The 24549-nt window shown below is 39.8% G+C and overlaps 1 protein-coding gene across 3 annotated transcripts in view; it reads right to left on the bottom strand.

Annotated features, from left to right (window-relative positions):
- Positions 1-21982, bottom strand: part of DLGAP4 (DLG associated protein 4) — a 93287-nt gene extending 71305 nt beyond the window's left edge. The window contains exons 1-4 of one of the 3 annotated variants that reach the window (XM_074292573.1): positions 20867-21982; positions 19157-19377; positions 17411-17525; positions 14541-14591 (exon numbers count right to left, since the gene is read on the bottom strand). In XM_074292573.1, the coding sequence (XP_074148674.1) occupies positions 14541-14591; positions 17411-17525; positions 19157-19377; positions 20867-21907 (1428 nt within the window). In that variant the 5' untranslated portion in view covers positions 21908-21982. The remainder of the gene's footprint in view (positions 1-14540; positions 14592-17410; positions 17526-19156; positions 19378-20866) is intronic. The other 2 variants (XM_074292562.1, XM_074292561.1) reach the window with 2 other exon arrangements.
- Between the last annotated feature and the right edge of the window lie 2567 nt (positions 21983-24549).

Raw genomic sequence — 24549 nt, 5'->3', positions numbered from 1 at the left:
ATTACCTATCCAGTGTAACTTTTGTCCATGACCATAATTAGCCATTTGATTATTAGCCAAGGTTCTTCCATTTAGACTACCACGAGTTAAGTAGAAGTTTATAGACTGTATAAAAATTGTGTCCCCAGAGTTTAGAGTTAGTGGACCTAGTACTGGGATTTGATATAAACAATTCCCAAACTTATATGGGCTATATCTCTGACTTTACAAACCAAAATACATCTTCCTCCCACAAGCTCTTTGAGCATAGGGACTATTTTTACTTTGTATTTGTATTCTCAGCATTTAGCACAGTGGTTGGCCCTGAAATAGTGCTTAATAAATGTTTGTTCATTAAAAGAAAACAAACATCTGTGTGTGATTCTTAGCTCCTTCTATCTTTTCTGTTGTTACTCTGCCTCAGTTACTGCAGAGATGGAAGGAGAAAAGACAGATTTGAGAGAGGGTTTGTATTTTTCTCTATCATTTGAGTGGCCATGGCTAAAGACCAAGGCCATAGCTTATTACCAAGGAGCCAGTCTCCCCTTACTTGGCTAAGTTAATCCTTGGAAAACAGACTCAATTATTGCTGGGACCATACTTGAAGTGTTTGCTTCCTGATGTTAGCAGTTATAAATCCAACAGCATTTGGTAGTGCCCACTATATATTAGGCACTGTGCTAAGCACTAGGGATGTAGCAGTAGAAAAGAAACATTCCCTAAGGGAAGGATACAATTGCAAAAGATATTGGAAAGATAGAATCAAATTTGACCACAAAAAGGATGAGGGGTGAGGAAGGTTGAGGAGGACTTTAAGCTTGTGAAGTCAGGTGATGACTGAAAGAATGGTGATGCTCTCAATGAAGACAGAGAAAATTGGGAGAGGGATGAGTTTCAGAGAGGAAGATGGTGAGCTCTGTCTTAGGCCACTTTGAGTTTGAGATGCCCAAGAAGTATCTAGCTGGAATTGTCCAAGAGGCAGGTAATGTAGAACTGAACTTTGAAGGCTTGAACTATAGTATCATATAGGATCATAGACTGAGAGTTAAAAGGGACTGAAGAGGCCATCTAGTTTGACTTTTTCATTTTACAGATGACAAAACTGAGGCTTAGAGAAGTTAATGACTTGCACAATATATACAAGTAGTTAGTATCCATGGTAGGATTTGAATCCAGCTCCTCTGACTTTAGAATTGGGTCCTTTTTTCATACTATATACCACAATAGAAGTCATAATTAGAGCAATAATAATAAAAACCAAGAGACTCTATAAGGGGTAGAGAGAGAAGATGTTGGGGGATACTTAAGCATTCTCTATTCTAGAATCTTGATTTATTGTCCTAGCCTTAGAGAACTTATGTTACCTCTGTGCTATGGTGAAGTTTTAGATCAGGACTTCATGAAACTATTACTATAATGTCCTTATTCTCATTTTTGTAGTACTTTGAGAACATCAATAATTAACACCTATTTCTATAGCATTTCAGGATTTGGAAAGTGCTTTCCTTATAATAATAGCCTGAGGGATAAGTACCACCAAGTCAAAGAATTGTAGAATCTAGAAGCCCTTTTGTCCAATCTAGAAGCTACCTGAATAGTCTCCTCTGCTACACACATAGTATATCAGGGGTTACCCAGCCTCTACTAATGACTATCAGTGAAAGAAAACTTTCCATGGCAGACTGTTCCACTTTGGGAGACATCTAATTGTTAGGAACTTTCCCCTTCTACCAAGCTGAAATTTGTCTCTTTGCAATCTCTACCTTTTGCTCCTAGTTTGACCCTCTGGTAATTGTTCTTCATGACAGTGCTTCAAATATGGCATGGTGCAGTGCAAGGAGTGTTGGATTTGGGATCAGAGAACCAGGATTTGAAAATCACTCCTGCCAAGGATCGAAAATCACATCCCATTGATGGAGAGATGAATTGGGGTGAGACATTCTGGAAAGCAACCTAGAACTGTTCCCCGAAAATAATTAGACTGTGCATGCCCTTTGATCCAGTGGTACTATTAGGTTTAGACATGAGGGAAAGAGGAAAAGAGCTCATGTTCTTTTCATGCTTCTTCATATAGAAGCTCTTTTGTGGTGGCCAAGAATTAGAAAATGAAGGGATACCCTCATGGTATATAAATGTGGTGGAATACTATCATGTTATAAGAAATGATGAAAGAGGACCCCAGGGTGACTCCTATGAACAGAAGCAAAGAGAAGTGAGCAGAACCAGGAGAAAATTTTGTTCAATGATAGCTACATAGAAAAGACAAACAACTCTGAAAGACTTAGGAATTATGATCAACACAATGACCAAAAATCATTACAGAGAATTCATTATGAAGCAGTCTTTATACTTCCTAATAGAGAGGGACTCAGAGTGCAGATTAAGATGTATTTTTTTTTTCTTTTTTGGACATTGCCTATGTGGGAATTTGTTTTGTTTGACTATGCTTATTTGTAACGAGTTTTGTTTTTCTTTGCTTTTTCTGTTTCAGGGAGATGAGTTTAGAGGGAGAAAAGGCAGATCTTTGTTTTAATTAATATTTCTAAAAGTCAAACAGATTTTTTTATGCTATATTGTAAATAATAGCAAGAGAGTTTAGTAGAGTTTATTGACTAGGTTAGTGACATAGGTAAGATGTATAGCTTTAGGAAGATCACATTGTTAGGTGGAAGGAGGAGAGATTTTTGGCTGGGACACTCAATAATTGAGGTATGAGATGATGAGAGCCTGGACTAAAGTGTTGTAATGGAGGAGAAAATGGATCATATACCAGAGTAGTTGCAAAGGTAGAAGTGACAAGACTTGGCAACTTACTGGATATGGGGGTGGGTGGGAATGATAAGAGCTTGAGGAAGATCAACAAATTTGAAGAAGATGACCCCAGGTTGCAAGCCTGGGTGACTGGGAGGATGGTGACAACTTCCTTAATACAGAGAAGTTAGAAGGGGGGAGGGTTTTGGGGAGATGATAAATGAGTTCAGTTTTTGACATGTTGATTTAAGAAATCAACAACACATCTAGTGCTTGATATCTAGGAGAAGTTGTAAATATAAGACAAGATGTTAGGAGGGAGATTAGAGCTGTATAAATAGATCTGAAAGTCAGATGCATGGAGATGATAATTGAATTCATGGTACAACATTAACATGTCCTGGGATATTTGAGAATCAATGGCATCTATCATATCCCCCTTGAATATGTTGCACAGAAGTGAAGTAATACTTCCAATGAATAGGGTAGAGTTCAGTGAGACTATTATCTCTCAAATGCTCAATGTTAATATTTTCTAAGTGAAACCTAAAGTGGAATTAGTTTCTTTTGGTTGTTCTTAATGACCTATCTTAAGCTTGTGGTCCACTAAAGCATAGAAATTTTTTTGGGGGGGGCTATCTATATTATAGCTATATAATATAGGAGACAGGGAAAGTGTTTGTATATCTAAATAGGCATCAGAGTCTTGGTTTTTGACTCGAGGTCCAGTGCTTTTTCTACTAGCCTAGGTTATTTGCATAAAACAATATCAGAGGTTTAACTAGATGGTCCATCACATCCTGCCATCACCAAAAGTAACTTTTATTTCCTTTTTTCTCAATAATATTTATTCAAAATACATAAAAAGATAGTTTTCAACATTCATTTTTGTAAGACTTTGTGTTCCAAATTTTTCTCACCTTCCTTACCTCCTCTTGCTCCAAGAGAGCATGCAATCTGATACAGGTTAAATATATGCAAACCTTTTAAACAGATTTCCAAATCTTTCATGTTGTGCAAAAAAAAATCAGATTAGAAGGGAAAACCCATGACAAATAACAAAAAAAGTGGAAATACCAAGCTTCAATCCACATTCAGTCTCTGTAATTCTCTTTCTGGATGCAGATGGCATTTTCCATCTCTAATTTATTGCAATTGCCTTGAATCACCGCATTGTTGAAAGAGCCAAATTTATCACAGTTGATCATCACATAATCTTGTTGAGTAACTCTTATTTCTATAGTGCTTTAATGCTTACAATAATTTCCCTTGAAGCCTTGTATGTTAGATGGCTTTATTTGTGAGAGCAGATCTATGGTATATTGGTATTGGGAACTCCTAAAGAGGAAATTCCCTACACAAAGGCAAAGCAGCCCTCCCCTTGACATTTATAGTCTTAGAGTTGCCTGAGTGGGTAAATGACTTTCCAATATGACACTGTCAATTCAATGTGTGTCAGCGGTAAGCCTGGCAGCCAGGTCATCCGGATTTCAAAGTTGTTTGTCTGTTATACCATTCTGCCTCTTGTTTTAAATAGAACAGGGATCACTTCTATTTTACATATGAGGAAAGTCAAGTGAATCCCAGAGAAGTTCCCATAAGTTTCAGGGTTCATAACTGAAAATGATCTTGGATCTTGTCCCTTGTTTTAAAGCTATGGAGACTGAGGCCTGAGGAGATGAGGTGACCTCTGCAAGATCACAAAGGTAAAGTCCCAGAGCTAGGATTCAAGCCCAGGTCTCTGAACTCCCATTCCAAGTTTTTTCCACCAGATGATGGTATCACTTAAACTCAATGGACTTTGCCCAAGGTTACACAGTTTGGGGTGTCAGGGAAGAAGAGGTGACTGAGTAGTGAAGGAGGGGGAGAGTCACTGCTGTAGGTCTTGAGAGAATTTGGGAGGTGCTGTTTGGTCTGAAAACTATGCCAAATGGGTCCCTCAAAAGAGTGAAGAGAAAGCTGTTAGGTTTAGCCTGAAGTCTACAGAATAAAGTTCAAACTCCTCAGTATTCAACTTCTTCTACCAATCCCCTGGTCCAGCCTCATCTCTCATTTACTTTCTTTCTCTGAATCTCAATTTCCTCATTGGATAAATAGAATTAAATAGTAGGACTACAGATTTAGAGCCACAAAGGACCATAGAAATTACTAAATCCAACTTGCTTATTTAACATGGGAGAAAACTGAAGATAAAGAAAGATTAAGTGATTTTATCAGGATCACAGACCTATTAAATATCTGAGGCAGATTTTGAAATCAAGACTTCTTGAGTTTGAATCTATTGTTCTATCCACTATATGAGGCTATAAATTACCTATTTCCCAAGGCTGTAGCAAGCAATATAGGTAAGATATGTTCCAGTCACAGTGAATGGCTTATTATACTTCAAACATTCAACCATGTCTTCCTATCCCTCAATTTTTCCTTATAGAATTCCTTAAAACTGAGATACTGTGTTTCTTTCCCTTCTCTATCAAGTTATCTAAATTCTAATAATTCTACAAGGTTCAGTTGTAATAATACTTCCTCCAGAAGGTATTATCTGGATAATACCTGCTCTGAGTTCCCTAGTGAGGAATCATCTTTGTTTCCTCTAACTCCCCTTGGATTTTGTTTGCCAATTTCTCATACAATAATTATATTCTATCCTTCATTACAGTAGTGCATTGACTGGGGGCCAATTGCAGAGGACAATCAATGCTGAGGAGTTTGGGTTTTATTCTAAGTTGCCAAGAGATCAACATCAAGAGAACTTTCTCTTTCTTGTATTTTAGTTCTCTTATAAGGCTTTTTATAAGACTGTATAAGAACTATAGTTCTTCTATAAGAACCTTGGGCAAATCCCAGCTCCCTTCTGGGACTCAGTTTCTCCATCCGTAAAATGAAGAGGTTGAACTGAAAAAAGAGAAAAGAGAAATCTGCCTGCATAGATTTACAAAGCTATACAGAATAAGAATTGTGGCAATGCAAGAGGAAGAATAGGCATAGAAAAGTCCCCAAATACGTAGGAGACCAAAATCCAAGAAAAAAATCCAATCCCTTAGATGTTTATGCATAAATGCTGCTGCTGCTGCCACTATTGTTTGCCCTTTGTTCTCGAAAAGGACCATGACATCAGGCAGGTAACATATAAGTGAATTGGATTTAAGTGAGGGAGGTCTTCCTTCCTTCCTTCCTTCCTTCCTTCCTTCCTTCCTTCCTTCCTTCCTTCCTTCTCTCTCCCAGTCCCAAAGTAGAATAGTTAGTTCTATTTAAATCTATTCAGGTCCTCCTGACTTCAGGAAATTCTATCCACTGTTTTACCTAACTACCCTCATTCAAATTTGGCCTTGGACACTTACTAGCTATGTGATCCTGGGTAAATCACTTAGCCATTTTTGTCTCAGCTCCTCTGTAAAATGTTGGAGAAGAAAATGACAAACCACTATAGTATTTTTTGCCAAGAAAATCCCAAATGGGGTCATAGAGAATTGAATATGAATGAAATGACTCAACAACAATAAGACAACCAGTTCAAGGTGTCTAGTAGGCAGAGATATAAGACTGGGGCCCCAGATATAGACTAAGATAGGATATAACAATCTGTGAATCATCTGTATAATGATGATAATTAAACCTATTTGGGAGCTGACGATCACTAAACAAGATAGTACCAAGAGAGAAGAAAAAGGGCCCCAACTTTGGAGGACACCAATTGTTAGTGGTCATGACTTGGATAAACATCCATTAAAGTAGACTGAAAATAAACTAGTAAATTTATAAGACAAGTAAATGATATTTCAAGAGTAGAAGAATAAAATGAAAATCTAGAGAGGAGAAAATACTTAAGAGGAGATAGTGTGATCAACAGTATAAAAGACTGCAAAGAGTTCAAGAAAGATGAGGAATGAAAAAAAGCTATGAGATCTGGCAATTAAAAGATCACTGGTAACCTTGGAGAAGGAAATTTCAGTTTGAATGATGAGGTCAGAAACCAAAATACCTTGTTGGTAATTTAATCTGTCAAATGGTGGAGAAAGCAACAGAGAGAATTGCTATTTTTGACCCAATTCTCATCAGTGGGGTGGAACTAGTTGTTGGAATGAAAATGATGGGGAGAAGTGACTTCCTTCTTTGAATATGTTATAGAAAAGGAGAGAAAAACTGGGCATAGTGTGACAAGCACCCTAGATTTTTACAGAGCAGATTTTAAAGGGTTCAGGAAAGCCAGGTAAGATTTTCTGAACTAAAATTTTACAGGGTATCCCCAGGAAGTATAGGAAATTCTCAAGAATAAAAGAGAAAAATTCTGAAAAGAGTAAATTGTCTCAAGAGATTAATGTGGATACACTGAACAACAACAAAAAGGACATATATAATATATAAGAAATGATGCGCATCAGTGGTACAATAATCCAAGACAATTTCAAAAGATTCATAATGGAAAATGCTATCCATATCCAGAGAAAGAATTAGTGCAATATGAGTGAAGATTGAAACATACTACTTTTATTTTATTTTTTTGTAGTTTGTTCTTTTATTATATTTCTTATATATGGACTTATATGGAAATATGTTTTATATGACTTCACATATATAACATATGAAATTGCTTACCTCTTAGGGAGGGGGAATGGAAGGGAGAAAGAAAATGTGGAACTCAAAATTTTATTTTAAAATGAACATTAAAAGTTCTTTGCACATAATTGGAATAATACTATTTTAAAAAAAGAAATCATGAGCATTATGAATTTAGAGAAGTATGAGAAGACTTGAAATGAATTAGATTTAAAGTGAATCTAGAAGAAATAGGACAATAATGTTCAATGAATACAATACTGTGAATGGGAAGAACAGTAATAAAAGAAACTGAATGTTGTGTAATTATGATGACAAGCTTGTCCTCAGAGAAGAAAGAAAAAAACCTTCCTCCCTCTATTCTTTGAGATAGTGAAGGTGGGGGGATACAATATGCTGCTCAGACTACTTCTGGATCATAGATGTAGAACACAGCATATTGTGTCGGATTCAATTGATGTATTTGTTATTTTGACTGAATTGCTTCCCCCTTTCTTTTATAATAAATTTTTGATATAAACACATATTTTAAAAGTGTAAAAGACTAGTTAAAGCATGAAGAAATTATATTAAGTAACCAAGAAAGGGTAAGAGGGTGTGTTATACTATTTGTGTTTGTTTTTCTTGGTTTTGTGATGATATGTATCATCATGGCAATGGCTGATGGACATCATGAGTACCCCAATAGATAGCTGTTCAATTTACTTGTGTTTTCCATTATGTTGTTTTATATTTATATTTATATAATATCATATATTATATTTAAAGTTTTTTTTTTAAATTAAATAATATAGGAGGAGGAATGTTCAAAGAAAAAAAATAAAACAATTGCACAGAAGATGGAAACAAAAACAAGGTAACAAGATGAATATAAAAATGTGTTGTGGGAGTACAGCGTCAAGAATGCTATATCTGGATGTGAGTTGAGCTGGTGAGGAATCATAGAGACAATGGAAAGGGTCTTTTTTAGCTATTTAAGGAAAAGGAAAACTAAAGAAGGGATAGAACCAGAGCTTAGGCTCAAGAGGAAAGGGAGAACTACTCAATTATGACTATTTCTTTGCCAAGAAAAATAATCTTTGAACTGGAGAGAACAGAACAATAATGGCTTATTGGAAGTTGGAATCTCAGACAAGTAAGGAAGTAAGAAAAGAGTATTGTTAGGCAGCTGGGTGTTGCAGTGGATAAAGCTTGGAATCTGGAAGACTCATCTTTCTTCATTCAAATCTGGACCAGACACTTCCTAGTAAGTCATTTAATCCCATTCGCCTCAGTTTCCTCATATGTAAAATGATCTGGCAATGGAAATGGCAAATTAGTCTGGTATCTTTGCCAAGAAAACCCCAAATGAAGTCACAGAGAGTTGGATATGGTCGAAATGACTCAACAACAGCAAGAGACTATTATCTTCCCTCAAAGGAGGTGAGATCATTGAACCACTGTCTTTGAAAGATTATAAAGTAGAACAGAAGACTGAGGAACAGCATTCAAAAAAGCTAAGTGTGTTGATTTTGAAATAAGAGAACCTACAAATTAGAGACTAGTGACCTTGACTTTGATTACTTGGAAAATTCTAGAATACATTATTAATTAATATTCATTCATTAATTAGCAAATACTACTAATTAGTGAATTTTTATAAAAGGAACAGCAATCATGAAGAGTTAAGATGGTTTCATCAAGGATAAAACATGCAAGACCAACCTCATTTTCTTTTTTGAGACAGCAGATCAAAAGAATTTTTTTTGACATAGTTTACCTAGATTTTAGCAAAACATTTACAAAGTCTTTTATGTAATAATTCTTGGGGACAAAACTGACAGATGTAAGTTAAATAAGAGTGCAGGCAAGTAGATTTGGAACTAGTTGAATGGTTAAACCTAGAGAATGGTCAATAATGGTTTAATGCTTGTCACATTTTGTGACATCATGAAACTAAGAAGCACAATTACTATCTCCTGACCCAAAAAAGTCTCTAAAAGCTAGAACAATGGGCCAAATCTAATAAAATGAAATTTATTAGGAATAAATGTTGTTTTAGTTGGATTGAAAGAAATAGTTTCACAAATATCATATGAAGTAATAGCAATTTGTTTGAAAAATATCTGTAGAGCATTTATTTTTAAATGACTCAACATGAGTCAGTAGTGAAGCCAAGTAGACAGAGAGCTAATGCAATCATAGAAATGTCCAAGATTGGGAAGGGGATGAAGATGATGGCACTCACTGGACTTTGTTGTGGTAAGATGACATCTGGAGTGTTGCATTCAATTCTGCATTCTATAAGAATGATAAGCTGGAAAATGTCTAGGAGAGGGTGACTTGACTGGTGAAGGGTCTGAAAATTATTCCATGTAAGAATTAGTTGAAAGAACTGAAGATGTTTACCTTGGAAAAAAGACTTGGAGGGAACATAATAGTTGGCTTCAAGGCTTGCATGAATTAATTTGTTCTCTTTGATCCCAGAGGGAAGAAGCAGGAATAATGGATAAAAATTGTAGAGAGGCAGATTATACTTGACATAAGAAAGAAACTTGTTAATTATGTATTATCCAAAAGTGTAATGGACCGCCTTTGGGAGGTAGTGAGTTCACATTCACTTGGAGTCTTCAAGCTGAGTCTGGGTGACTACTGGGCAATATCTTGTGTATAGATCAGGTGAATGATAGCAGATACTCTTTCTTGTTCAAGCATGCACTAGTGGGGCTTCTAAGAATTCTGATAACTTTAGGGTTCTGTGACTTTGTGATTGAATAGTTTTCTAGACTCCTTTTGATTTGGATTTTTGATGATTCAAAGTGAATTAAAGTCCTGGGTCTCTCTTAGAAATGAGAATATTCCCAGGAGAGGGGACCATTTTTATGACAGTCTGTCCAAGGATAATTAGAGATGTCTGAGTCCGGAGAGAAGGTGATTTGGGCAATAAGGGTTCCAATATATCTCCTTCCAATAGGACGAACAGGTTAGGGAAATTAATCAGAACTTTGAGTTTTTCATAAAACAGAGAAACAACATGATATAGTGAAAAGAGAGCTGGACTTGGAGTCAAGTCACCTGGTTTTCAGTTCTACTTTTGCTGCAGAATAGTCATGCATTACATGATGTCTAAGATTTCTTCCAGCTCTAAATTTGTTTTCTTATAATCCCAACCTAATCCCCCCAAATAAAGATCCATTTTTAATGTGATGCTTCTTTCTGGTGATGCTACATTTATGATAGTAAGTTACGGAGTGCCAGTCTCTGAAGCATTAAAATTGTGCATCAACATATGTGCAAAAATGTTTGTAGCAGCTCTTTTTGTAGAAGCAAGGAATTGTAAATTCATTGAATGACTATCAGTTGGAGAATGGCTGAATAAATTATAGTATATGAATGTAATGGTATATTATTGTTCTATAAGAAATAATGAAGGGAGCTAGATGGCACAATGAATAGAGCGCCAGCCCTGAAATCAGGAGGACCCGAGTTCAAATCTGACCTCAGACACTTAATACTTCTTAGCTGTGTGATCCTGCGCAAGTCACTTAATCCCAATTGCCTCAGAAGAAAGAAAGAAAGAACAGGCTGAGTTCAGAAAAGCCTGGAAAGACTTATAAATTGATGCAAAGTAAGGTGAGCAGAATCAAGAGAAGATTGTACACAGTAACAACAAGATTATGTGATGATCATCTGTGATGGACTAAGCTCTTTTCAACAATAAGACAATTCAGGGCAATTCCAATAGACTCGGTAAATGTTAAAAACTATTTTTGCATATATTTGGAAAAATAAAATACTTTTAAAATAAAAAAAAAGTTGTAGGTCAATCAAAGGGCAATGGAGAGGTTCATAATAGGTAGGAATAGACTTCAATGCCTTACCAACAAGAGACTGAAAAGAAAAAGCCAGATAAAAGACATCATCATAGAGAGGTATGTTTAGAAAAGTAGGGGACCTGATTATGTAGTGAGAGTGAGGAATTACACAAGAATTGGGTGTCCAGGCAATGTCAAGAGAGGGATAGAAAAAAAGACATCTGAGACACTAGGGAGAATATTTGGAAATAATTCACTGGAAGACATGATAAGAGTCACAAAGGTTGGATGAATTATAATATGTACCAAGGAGGGGAATAGCTATACTGATGAGATCATAGAGTTATCAAAGTATTTATATGTTAGCTCAGGGAAGAAAAGCCCCCCACCCTGGTGGAAAATATTAAAACTATTTTTATTATTAATAACATGCTGTTATCAAATATTTTAATATATTTTATTTGTTGTTAGTAAAATATTTTGTTTTTGGTAACAAAAAATAAATGACTAAGAAAGCATCAGATAACTCACATATCTACTCTCTCATTACTATAAAATTTTAATAATAATAGCCTATCCTTGATGAAAATGAGGAGAAAAGGGCTTTTGCAATAGCTATCTAGATCACATCTTCACAAAATCCAATTGACTGGGAAATACAGAGAATAGAAAACCATGTTTAGTTTATGGTTTGTTGACTACAGATCAGGAATAATAATAATTACAACAGGCAATATTTATTTAGTGTTTACTATGTGCCAGGGACTGCTAAGTGCTTTATAGTCATCTCATTTAATCCTCAAACCAACCCTAGGATGTAGATGCTATTATTATTCTCATTTTATAGACAGGAAACTGAGGAAGTGGAGAACAGGGAACTTGTCCAGAGTCATGTAACTCTTAAGAGTAGGAGGTGACATTTGAACTCAGGTCTTCCTGAGTCTAGGTCCTATGATGAATCCATTCTACCATCTATCTCCTCCTAGAATGGAGACTAAACCCACGATTTCATTGGATAAAGGGTATTACCAGGTGAGGAAACTTCCTCCACCAATACAGGTTGGCATCTTCCTTGCAATTTATAGGCTTAATTTTTAAAAAGCAACTTATAGTCTTAAAAATCACTAGAGCATGTAAAATACTAAGTGCTTTCCCATATGTCACAGATGCAGTATATGGCAGAGATAGGAATTGAACTCAGGTCTTCTTGGCTTAGAGTTAGCTCTCCATCCACTATGAAACAAAACAAAATAAATCTAGCACATTGCCTCTGAACTTGAAATTACAAGTTTGTAGACTTGGATTTGGAATGGACCTCCGAAGTCAGCAGATCTATCTTTCTCCTTTTTTCAGATAAAGAAATGTAAAGTTAAAGAGGTTAAGATCACAAAAGTAGTAGGGAAGGGTGCTTGAATTTGAATTCAAGTCCCTTGACTTTAATTTCAGAATTCTCTTCTGTGTCATGCTCAAGAAAGACTTAAGTTCAGATTGTGCCCCAACATTTACTAGCTTAATCTTTTTAGTCTCAATTTCCTGATTTATCAGTGAGTAGGCTAACACTAGCCACAAGTATGTACCTTCCAGAATTGCCTATCTCAAAGGAGATAATGTATGTAAAACAACTGGTAAATTTAAAGCAGTATAAAATTACTGCTGCTTGTTACTGCCACTGTTATTTGGCCTGATAGAGGAAGACCTTAGATGGTCTTTTCCAACAAGATATCTCCTATGCATTTTTCAAAATCACACAAGATTCCTTGATAGAATGTTATTCCACAGATGACTTTAATAATTCTCCATCAATAAAACAGGAAGGTGCATGCTTGCCAAAGTACTTTGCCCATTATGAGCATGAAGAATATGTTGCTTTAAGGTTAAAAAGATGGTGAGATTCTGTATAGAAAATGAAGTTCTCCACATGCTTTTGTTTGGAGATGACAAAATACCCAGTAGAACGTAAGCTCCTTGAAGGCAGGGACTGTCTCACTTTTATATTTGCATTCCTGATTCCTGGCTTTAAAAGTGCTGTATGCTCTGGAAACTGGAAAGCCTTTTTAAAAAATCATGAAGTGCGCTGGAAGTTGGGTTGATTGATTAATTGATTGACTGTTAATTGAATTGAGCCTGGGAACACTAAAAGGTCTCCTTAGTGAGATCCAGGGCCTCTCAAAAAAGATTGGCCTATTAATCCACAGGAAAAAGCAAGTGATGATGAATGAAAAATGCCTATTGCCCAGATTATGACAGAGAGTTGGATCTGCAGCCCGTTGACTTAGTTCAGTAACGCACATATCTTGGATAGGAAATTCAAATGGGCAATGGGCCCAGAATTGACAGGCAGAAGGAGATCAGGATGGACTGCACTTGGGAAATTTCCCGAACTGATCTTTGTTACAAGAGCCTCTTTTTTTTTTTTTACAAACCAATATTTTCACCATAGTGCCATATATCCATGTCTCTCAATCATGGAACACTAAACATCAGAAGAATAAAAATCACAGGTGATCTAAATAATAAGTAACATTTATAAACTTACATATATATATATATGTAGCACAAATGTGTATATATGTATACATGTGTGCACATATATATATATACATATATGTTTCAGATATGTGTGTCAGATAAATCAGGTAACAGGATCATAGAATAATTTGTGATGACAGATAAAACTGTCCCTGGTTGCACTGGGATTTACAATATAGTAAAAAATTCTTGAGGAGGGTCTCTGATGAGATGGATGGCTCCTTTAAAAGTGAGTTTTGGAAGGACATGGACCTGTATTACATAGGATGAAAAGTATGGAGGAGCTGAGATATGAAACTCTGGTGGATACATAACACAATAGCAGGAACACATAAGTATCCCAGAAAAGGAATGATGTCTGTATGCTTCCTCATAGGATTATGTGAAGCTTCCTATAAACAGTAGATCATAATTCAAATGTGAGTCTTTACTGCTAAAGCTGAGACTCAGAGTGGGTTCAAATCTTACTTCTGATACATACTGGTTCTGGGCAAGTCACTCAGTGCCCTAGGTAATTGTTTGGGATCATAGTGCAGAGCAAGGACAGGTATACATTGGTAGAGGAAAATTTCTCACTGGGAGTTTTATGTACCAGTGAAATCATAGGCTTGGTAAAACACTCTTTAAACTATGCTACAGTATGAAAACAAAGTCCTTCCTGGTGTGGCCTGCAGGGGTGAACACTGAGCCAGGGAGTCAGGGCTTTTTGAAGCGTATACTCTCAGCCCTGGGATGAGATGCCCAGAGCCAAACACAGAGCTGGGGGAGCCTCCCAGAAAATGACTGGCATCCTTGAGTCAGACCATCAGCTGTGCTTCTGGGGCCTCAGAGCTGGAGAGGAAGAATTCCCCCAAGAGAGGGAGGGATGAGGACAGGGAGGGCAGGGAGAAAAGGCAGGAGAGAGAGGGTGAGATGGTGGGTATACTATACCTGTTCCTCATGGGAAAATATCTGAGGCACAAATGAGGCCTGTCCAAAGATCTGTGGAAGAGAGAGATGAGGGAGGTTAATGGAAGGATAGAGAGGAAACCTGAGACAATAGGGAAAGACTCTTTACAATTCCTAATATGAGTCAAATTCTTAGAGTTTAGTCAACTAAATCAATAAACATTTATTACTATGTGCCAGGCATTGTGCTAAATGGGAGGAAAAAAAAAGAAGCAAAACATAGAGGTTTTTTTTTGCCTCCAAAGTACTCACAATACAATAGAAATACAGTATATAAACAAATACATATAAACAAAATATACACATGATAATTGGGAAATAATTAACAGAGGAAAGATACTAGAATTAAGGATTAGAAAGCTTTTTTAAGACTAGTTTCCTATGTTGGAAGAATCGCATATGTTTAACTTATATTGGCTTACTTGCTATCTAGAGGAGGAGACGGAGGGGGAGGAAGGGAGAAAAATTTGGAACACAAGGTTTTGCAGGGGTGAATGTTAAAAACTATCTTTGCATGTATTTGGGGAAAAAGCCATTATTATTTTTTAAAAAGACTCTAGCTTCCCCTCCCAGAACTAGTCTACTCTCTTTAAATATCCCAGTGGAGGTCCATCTAGCCTCCCCCCAAATACCTCTAGAATAGGGGAATTCATGGAGGGCACAGATTCTTAGAACTTTGAGGTCAATCTCTTCTTAAGCAAAATTCTTCAATAACACATGAGGGAGAAGGGCATAGGGGAAAGAAGAATAGGCTTAACTTCAGATGACCCATGTATAAATCCATGCTGGGACAGTGATTGGCCATGAAATCTTGGATAAGCCCCTTCCCCACTGGAGGACTCCTTTGCAAAGTGAGGGGCTGTTAGACTGTAGGGTGTGGTGCTGTGGTATCAAACTCATAAAGAAACAGATCTCTGCTGGAAGCATACTGGCTTAGAAAGCCACAATTAATGTAATCTCCTTTATAGTGTATTTATTTTGTTAAACATTCCCCAATTACCTTTTGCCAGCCCTTGGATGATCTTGATGGCTAGAATTTGACACTTCTGGTAGTAGACAGGGGATTAGACTTGGGGTCAGAAAGACCTGAATATCAGGTTGCATCTGATGGCCACCAAAGTTTGCTCCCTCTCTAGAATCTGTGATCTTATGATGCAATTATCTCCCAGGTCCTTTCCAACTCCAAATCCTACAAATACTCTCAAAAACCTTTCGGTCTCAGCTTGAAAATCTCCAGGGATGAGGAACTCATTACTTCCTAAGGCAGTACATTCCACTTTTGGACAGCTTGACACAAAAAAATTATAAAAACCTTGATCTAACCCAACTTTCTCATTTGACAGATGAGGATGAAAAGGCCCAGAGGAGGAGGTTACACAAGGTTACACAAGTAGAGTGGCAGAGTAAAGAGTTGAATCTAGGTCCAGATTAAGGCTGGAGTCGAGCTTGGACACTGAGAATAGGATCTTGGGCCAGGGTTTGGATTCTCTTCTCTGGACCCATACCCATCCTTCAAAGAATTGTAATAAACAGGGTTTCTGGTTATGGAGTCACAGAGCAGAAAGACTGGGGCTGAGCCAGCTGCAGGGTTGGGTCCAATGAATGAAAGCTGGAAGGCTAGAGATCAGTGAGGTATGTCTTACTCCCACTCATGAAGGCCCTTATAGGGGATTCCAGGTTCTCCCACCAGGCCCAAAGTCATACTTTCTCCACTTTCAGGTCCTTGTACACTAACCACCCTGTGGTCCTTATACTTTTCCCCTTTACTATCCATAGAAATGTTGCTACAGCCTTCTCAACTTCCATAAGAAATCTGGACTGAGGAGAGGGTAAGGTTAGGGATCCCCTGTGGACTGTACATTCTTGTTATGGTCAGAGAGTAAGAGAGATTGAGTTGCAGTTTGGCCTTTAGTTCTCAAGGCTAATATCTGGTTTCAGTGACAAGTTATGCTTTGGATTGGATTCTTTTTTCTTTTATTTCTTTCTCTTGTTTTAATCTGATCCTTGCTCCCTGTTGGGAAATGCTAAGCTTTCCTCTCTGCTGCAAAATGCAAACACTTTTATGGCTAAACCTGGAATCAGGACTCAAATCCTACCTCTGACACTCAACTGTGTGAACATGGCCAAATCACTTAATCTCCCTGAATCTCCATTTTTCTCAAATGTAAAATAATAATTATTATAATTACAACATCTATAAAGAACTTATTATGTGCCAAGCACTGTGCTAAGTACTCTACAATGCTTCCATTATTCAGACCTCTCAGCAATGAGGAAACTAAGACACATAGAGATTAAGTGACTTGCCTGTAGTTCTACAGCTAGAAAGTGACTGAGGTTGGATTTGAATTCAGGTCTTCTTACTCCAGGCCATGTACATTGAACTGCCTAGCTACCTTTTGATACAGATGCCTGTGATCATCAAATGAAACAGTGCATATGAACTAACTCAGATCATACAGTTAGACGGGCCCTTTGAAGCATTCTAGTCTATCTACCACATTTCTGAGAACAGGATGGAAGTCCAGGGACTTCTCCAAGATTATACGTATATCACATATCAAAGACAGGATTCAAACTTGAGTCAGTATGTTTTCTATTACACCAAGTGGAAACTTTGCAAACCTTAAGGAATTAAATAAATGTCAACTTTTATAATGGGATGATGATAGTCTTACCGAATCTATTTATCTTGGGAGCAGAGGGCTCATCAGAAGCACCAGATCTAGAGATGGCTCATTCCTCATTACAAGTCCTGCCTAGCCTTTGATATTAGCCACTATTGCTAATCCCTGACCTCCCCCCCACTCCGATCTGAGCCAGACCTCCCCTTACCCTGGTCCCTTTCTCACCTGATTGATGCAACTGGACTCGGTGATGCTATTGCCAATAGGATTATATTCCTCCTCCCAGCTCGGGAACTTGGAGGGTAGCAACATGTCCACAGAATCAAGGCGATCTAAGCTCCTGTAGGGGAGATAATCAAGGCTGATGCCAGGGAACAGGGATTTACAGACTCACAAAACATCAGAGAGGAAAGGGAGCTAGAGAAGCCCGAGGAAAACCCCTTCATTTTACAGAGGAGGAAACTGACTGCACAAAGAAGGGGGATGACTTGACTGAGGATAAAGAAGTGAGTCAGAGGGCAGAACTCAGGAATGAAGGACCCCGACCCCCTGGGCTGGTCAGCCTGTTCTTGATGCTCCAGTAGGGTCTGTATCTGTGGGGGGTGGAGTGGGAGGTAAAGGGCAAGGAATGGGAATCCTCTCACTGTTGTGGGGAACGGAAAGAGCCTTCCCTTGGTTTCTGGTGAACAGGAGCTGTCCTTAGCACCAGGGGAATCCAGAAATACAATTATTACTTCTTAAAAGGAACACTGGTGGACAAATTCTACTGCAATGGAGGGGAGGGGGCTCATGGGGCGGCGCTCATCAATACCCTCTTGAGTCAAGTCAGCATTTGCAGACCTCAGAGGGAGGGGAAGGATTCTGGTCAGTGCAAGAGGGACCGAGGTCTTGGATGACATAGAAACGGCTCTTACTCTCATTCGCCACCAGGTGGCAGCCACGACTCACGTTGGACTCAGCCTACAGCCAAACAGGCCAGGGCAACGTTTGTCACAGCCCGGGCGATCTTAGCTCTGACACTAATGTGTGTGAGTGTTTGGGGGCTGGGAAATAGGGTGAGGTACCCATGGTATCCCCTCACCGGAGTAACCTCAGCAATGTGGTGCAGTGGGAGGAACAAAGCCTTTGGAATAGGGTTTGGTTTTAAAGCCCAAATGCTCCCCCAAAAGTGGGATTGTTGGCAAATCCCTCGTCTGACTGAACTTAGTACCTTTGTCTGCAAAATGGGAGAGGGAGGGAAATGATAATACTCACCCTAGCCCTTTCACCAAGTGGAGGGAAAGTTTTGCAAGCCTCAAATTGCTATGTAAGCTATGACAGGACAGAGACTGGTTCTATGATTTTATGAGAGAATTCTGGTGAAAAGCCCCTCTCTCAATGTAGGTGTGCGCCTTGGCAGTGGCAGATGGGCAGCTAGGTGGGACAGCAGATAGACTGCCAGGTCTCTTCTTCCTAAGTTCAAATCTGGCCTCACACACTGTGTGATCCTGGGCAAGTAACTTCACTCTGCCTCAATTTCCTCATCTGTAAAATGAGCTGGAGAAGGGAATGGCAAACTCCTTCAGTGTCTCTGCAAAAAAATCCTAAATGGGGACAGGAGGAGTCGGACTTGACTGAGTGACAACCAGCACCTTTTCTACAATATAGTCACAACTGTCTGCTGCATCGAGTGACATGTCCAGGCTCACATAGAGATGATGTGTCTGTCAGAGGCAGAACCTGAACTCAGGGTCTCCTGGCTTTGAGGGCAGCTCTCTATCCACTATATTGTGCTGCTTCCCAAGCTATTATTATTAGTACTATTAACCAGGACACCCTCTAACTAGGGCATGCTTTAACACAGGGAGCCTCTAACCAGGACAACTTGTCGTCAGTGTGATTGTGGGGCTCAGGGTATATACCAGGCCATTCTGGGAGGGAGACTGAGCCTGGCTGGGTCTCCTGGCATGGCCAAAGCAAGGGGAAGCTCACCTGTGGGTGGTGCTCTGCTCACTCAGCGACTGCTGGGTGGCTTTGAGGTAACTCTGCCTGCGGGCAGCTGTCTTGGGGGATGGCTTGGGGCTGGTGTCCGAATCTTCGCTGTCCTCATCGCCCATGGCCTTGATGTAGCTCCCACTGCGCATGCGTCTGCAAGGAATCTCACTGTCCACACCCGTCCTGGAGAGGGAACTGTTCCACTCACTTGGGGGCACCTGAGGGGGGGACAGCAGCATGGACAGAGAGAGCACCAAGCCCCACTGTCAGAGCCCCGGTTACATGGAAAATGGCAAGAGCCCTGCAAAGCCACTCACTGATCGCCACTCCAGTGACCTCCATTCTGATAAAAATATCTGAATTTCCATTAATAAAATGGATGGACATCTTAAGGTTCCTTCCATCCTTGGCATATTCTATATTCTAAAGTCCCTTATACCTCTTACATGGCATTCTATGTTTTAGGATCCCTTTCATCTTTAATGTTCAATTTTCTTTTTTTCCCCCTATTTAGTTAATATTACAAGTAGATGTTCAAGTTTCTAAGGACCTTCTGACATTTTGTCCTTATATCCTACCCGATATGATAGTCTAAGCCCTAAGCTCTAAAGCCTCGTGGCTTATGATTTTATAAGGAAATAATCAGAACTGCTATCCTCAGCCATTTCTGGCCATTACTATGACCCTTAAATCCCTTTTAACAAGCTGTAATTGTGAGACAATCCCTTCTTTTCTTGAGGGGTCTCAGTTTCCTCCCTTGTAAAAAGGAATGATAATATCTGATCTTTGTCTTCTTATTATGTTATGATCCAATGGAAGTGATGAGAAAATACTGTCATCACTGTAAAAATGTTTTGAACAACATAAAGGACCTTGCACTCTGTAAAGTACTTTATAAAATATAAATCATTTGTCATATAAATTTGTCATTTATAAGTTACTTGTAAACTGTGAAGTGCTCTTGTTGGGGGCGGTAGCCCCTTGATATTCCTTGTTTGATCTCCAACTTTCTTTGGGACTTGGACCTTTGATACAAGATCTGGTCAAACTAGTTTGGGCTATCTGAGCTGGCCAGGGTTTTACAGCTCCCCATTCTAATTTGCTCAGATAGACCAAATACCATCAGGCAATTCCTTTTCAGGAAGAGACTTCTGTCTGTCCCCAAAAGATAACAAGAGAATCCTTATCTTATTTACATCACTCTCTGGAACCTCCTTACATCACTGCATCTGAATGATTGTGCTCTTGTATAAAAGAGAGTCGTCAAAAATCTATTCTTTGCAAAATTGGCCTTGTACCATGCAGCCATTTTGCCCACGGGCTCTGGTGTTTCCATTCTAATCAATAAAGACTATGTTTCCATACAGCATTAAGTAGCAAATTCATTTGCTGTCTACCCGCCCTTGGTTACTTTGGGGAAGGAAGGAGAGAGAGAAAAGGAACTGACCCATCTCGGTTTAGACCTCAGTTTACTCCTCATCACTCTCTAGCAAAGTTCTTTGTAAATTGTAAAGCTCGTTAAAATTCTATTCCTTTTTGTAAATTGAAAAGTGCTTTAGAAGGTATAATACGAGAGCTAAGTTATGGCTCTGACATGGCCGAATAAAGGAAATCCTGGTTCCTTCAGGTTATACCCCATGATTCCTTCTTGCCTGTTCTTCCTTGTCCCCCATACCCTATTATTCCCTTCCTGGAGCCCAAGATTACCTGAAGGTAGTGGTAGGCCAGGTCTTGATGACAAGATTTGGACTTTAGCAGGGCCTTATCAATGGTAGCTGAAGCTTTCTGGCAGACTTCCCGGGCATGGCTGAGGGTCAGAGTGGACCAGGAGCCACGTTTGCCATAGCTAGCTTCTGTGCTGGCAGGCAGGCTGGCAGGTGGGGGTGCCCCTCCACCCCCTCCTCCTCCCCCTCCTGCTCCTCCCGCTCCTCCTCGGGGGAGCTCAGTGTTGTTCTTGGCTGCTTTCAGCATGTGCTCACTGAAGGTATTGTAGACAAAGTATCGTGGCTGTGCCCGTTCCGGCTGCCGACCCAATGTCATCAGCCCAGCCGGGGGCCGGTAACCACAGTCCCCACTGTTGCCACTATCTAGGTTGTCATCTGAGCTCCACCAGCCTGAGATGTTGGATCGGCTCCTTCGTTTGGGCTCCGCTGTCTTGGCTGAATCCTTGCCCTTGGCCCTCCGGCCCTTCCCGGTCTCCCCACCCCCAGCTCCCCCTTTCCGGCCATTGCCACTGCCCTTAAGACCACCACCCTCCAGAGACTGAGCCTTGGCAAAGAAGAGCTTCTGGACTGAGTGGACCAGGTGACGGATGCGCCCGGGGCTTTCCCCTCGAGGCCGGGGCTCTGCCCGATGGAACTGAAGCGTACTGAAGCCATCACGATGTACAGGCAGCTGCTTCTCAAACTGGTCCAGGAGGTTGGCTGGCAGCCGGTTGATCTTGGTGGCTTGGGCATGGCTTGGGAAGGGGCCCTCCTCAGGTACTTCAAAATGGGAATTGTAGTGGAGACGAGGGAAGGTTCCACTGGTGGGCAGGGGGCTGGGCAGAGGGAAAAGGGTATCCCCAGGCACAGCAGTTGAGGCTCCTGGGAATCCTGACTCACGGGAGAAGGGGTCAGCTGTCACAGTTGCTGTTGGAGATAGCAGGTAGGGGTTCCGATCAGATCCAGGGAACAGAGCATCCGGGGGTGGTGGCTCCAGGCTGTCTGAAAGGTGACGACCTCGACTGTCCCCACTGAGGCCTTTCATGGTCCTAATCGGAGCCTCAGAGCATCTCGTCTGCCCCCTTCTCACCCTTGATGGCTAAAGGGGCAGCTGCTGCTGGGCCCCTCCCTGGGCTCTGTCCTGAGGAGGAAGGAGGATACTTGGTTATAGCTAAGGGGACACAGCCAGACACATGGCTTTAAGGGACAGGGGTAAGAGTCCCGGGACATTGAGTTGGCCAAAACCAAAGGAGGTTAACACTTTCTAAAAGGTGAGGTCTTTCCTGAGCTTTACTTTTCTCCTCTCTGTTTCTGTGTCTCTGTGTCTGTCTTCCTCTTCCCCCCCCCTTTCTGTCTCTCCTTCTCTCTGCTTCTCCTCTCTCTGTTTCTCTTTCTGTCTCTGCCTCTCCTCTTTCTCTCATCTCTCTCTCTCCTTCTCTCTTTTATAAATTTGTAAGTTTATATTAAATTCAAGTATAAAACGAGAACAAAACACATTGCCATATAAACAGCAAACCACAAGAGAGGATTCAATAAAAAAAATTAGTTTTCATCTCAAGGAAACCTATCTAATAAACATTACACATTGTTTTTGAAGCTGTCCGGCTTTTCTTTGCTTCCTTGTGGATTTATTTTTGTTCTTTGCTGTGTTTCCTGAGCTTTTCTACAGCTGGGTGACCATGAATAAATTCTTGCTTTCTCTGAATCTCAGTTTTCTCAGCTGGACTAGATGGTTCTTTTCAAAGTTGATTTCCTATGGTTCCATAAGAGGAAATAATATTAATAACTCCAAACAGTCCTGAGTGGAAACAGCAAGTATTATTATTTTCATTTTATGGAGGGAGAAACTGAGGCTGATGGAGAACTGACTTGTCCACAGTTATGTAGCTGGAATGTGTCTGAAATAGCCATCGAAAAGAAGTCTTCCAACTGTATAAATATGTATACATATATTGTATTTTAACATAAGTTGTAACAGAAGTTTTTGCAAGGGTCAGTGTTGAAAAATTACCCATCCATATGTTTTGTCAATAAAAAGCTATAATAATAAAAAATAAATCTTCAGAGAACTAAGTCCTTTCCCATCCACTCCAACCATTGGGGCCTGCCTATGTTCTTTGGCCTCCGTTGCCATTTGGCAAAAGGATCTGAAAGGGTTTTGGCACTGATTTGTTGCATGATTCTGGGCAAGAAGTTTTTCTGGGTTTTAGGCTCCCCATCTGTAAAATGGGTGGGGTGGATTAGATGAACTCTAATGACCCAGAAATTATAGTCTATGATGCTGATGCTAATTCTAGTATAAAGGATATTTATTTTAGAATTTTAGAATAGGGGCAGCTAGGTGACGCAGTGGATAGAGCACCAGCCTTGAATTCAGGAGGACCCAAGTTCAAATGTGATCTCAGACACTTAACACTTCCTAGCTGTGTGACCCTGGGCAAGTCACTTAATCCCAGCCTCAGGGGAAAAAAATTTAGAATAAAGGATAATTAGACTTAAAGACCAAAGTTGGAAGAGGCCTTGGGAGTGAAGTCTAATTCTCTCTTTTTACAGAGGAGGAAATAAAGGAAGAAACATTTATTAAATACTTCCTATATGCCAGTAACTTTACAAATATTATCTCATTTGAGCCTGGGCATGGTAGGTGCTATTATTGCTCCCATTTTACAGTTGAAGAAACTAAGACATACCACATAGAGGGGAATGAACTGCCCAGGATCTCACAAGTAGTAAGCATTAGAGATGGGATTTGAACTGAGATCTTCCAATTTCAGATTCAGTGCCTTTTCCCCTGTACCATACCACTTCCATATTCTAGGGAATATGGGCTGAGAAGCCCTCCCTGATTTCTCCCTCCTTGATCTCTGAGTGGTATTTTTCAGTCCCACTTCCACAATTAGGTCTGTCTGTAGATCTGAGATTAAGAAATTCTGCTGTAGGGCTTTGGAAGAGGGGTTTGTTTTCAATTAAAGTTAGGATTCATTGTGTGGCCAGGTTGAAGGCTCAGTCTGGGTCTGGATACAGGGTTTCTGTCCAGTTGCTGGAGCTTAGAACAAGCCTAGGTCAATTAGGCAGGAAGCTAGCCACTCAGAAAGACTATAGAGGATCATTATGGGCAAATGGGGGCAGAGGGAGCTCCTGAAGCCAACTCCCTATGAAGTTCCATTTCCTTGAGGGCAATGAGGCTTGTATTAATTACCACTAATTATGGGGAGGCTGCCCCATAATTTCTGTAATGTATCTGCTGGTACAGGTCACTTGGATAATAGTGGTAGGATATGAGTCAAGGTTCTCTTACTCTACAATCAATTCTTTTTTCTAGGTCTTGAATGCTGGATTAAAAAAATCTGTATCATAGAAAAGCGCTATATAAGGAATCAACAGACTGGCCTCAGTTATTGGACTGTTGTGTGACCTTGATAAATTCCTAAAAGATTTGTAGAGCTGAGAGGGCTAGTTGGGGAAGGGGAGGTGGTGCAGACAAGGAAGCAAGAGGTGTTGCTGCAACCTTTTCGAGTCAGCAGAAGGCCCTATTAGATGCAGAGCTCTTGTTGGTTTTTTGGGGCCATCAGCAAAGTGAGTGGATTTTTCCTTTAGGTTTATAGGGCAGAGCAGCAATTCTGGAAACACTGCTACAGAAGAAAGAGGCAAGAACCCCATATATCAAAGGCTAAGAGTTGGATGGGG

This window comes from Sminthopsis crassicaudata, chromosome 2 (assembly GCF_048593235.1).
Source record: "Sminthopsis crassicaudata isolate SCR6 chromosome 2, ASM4859323v1, whole genome shotgun sequence".
Classification (NCBI taxonomy): domain Eukaryota; kingdom Metazoa; phylum Chordata; class Mammalia; order Dasyuromorphia; family Dasyuridae; genus Sminthopsis; species Sminthopsis crassicaudata.
This window is presented reverse-complemented; position numbering and strand designations above follow the sequence as displayed.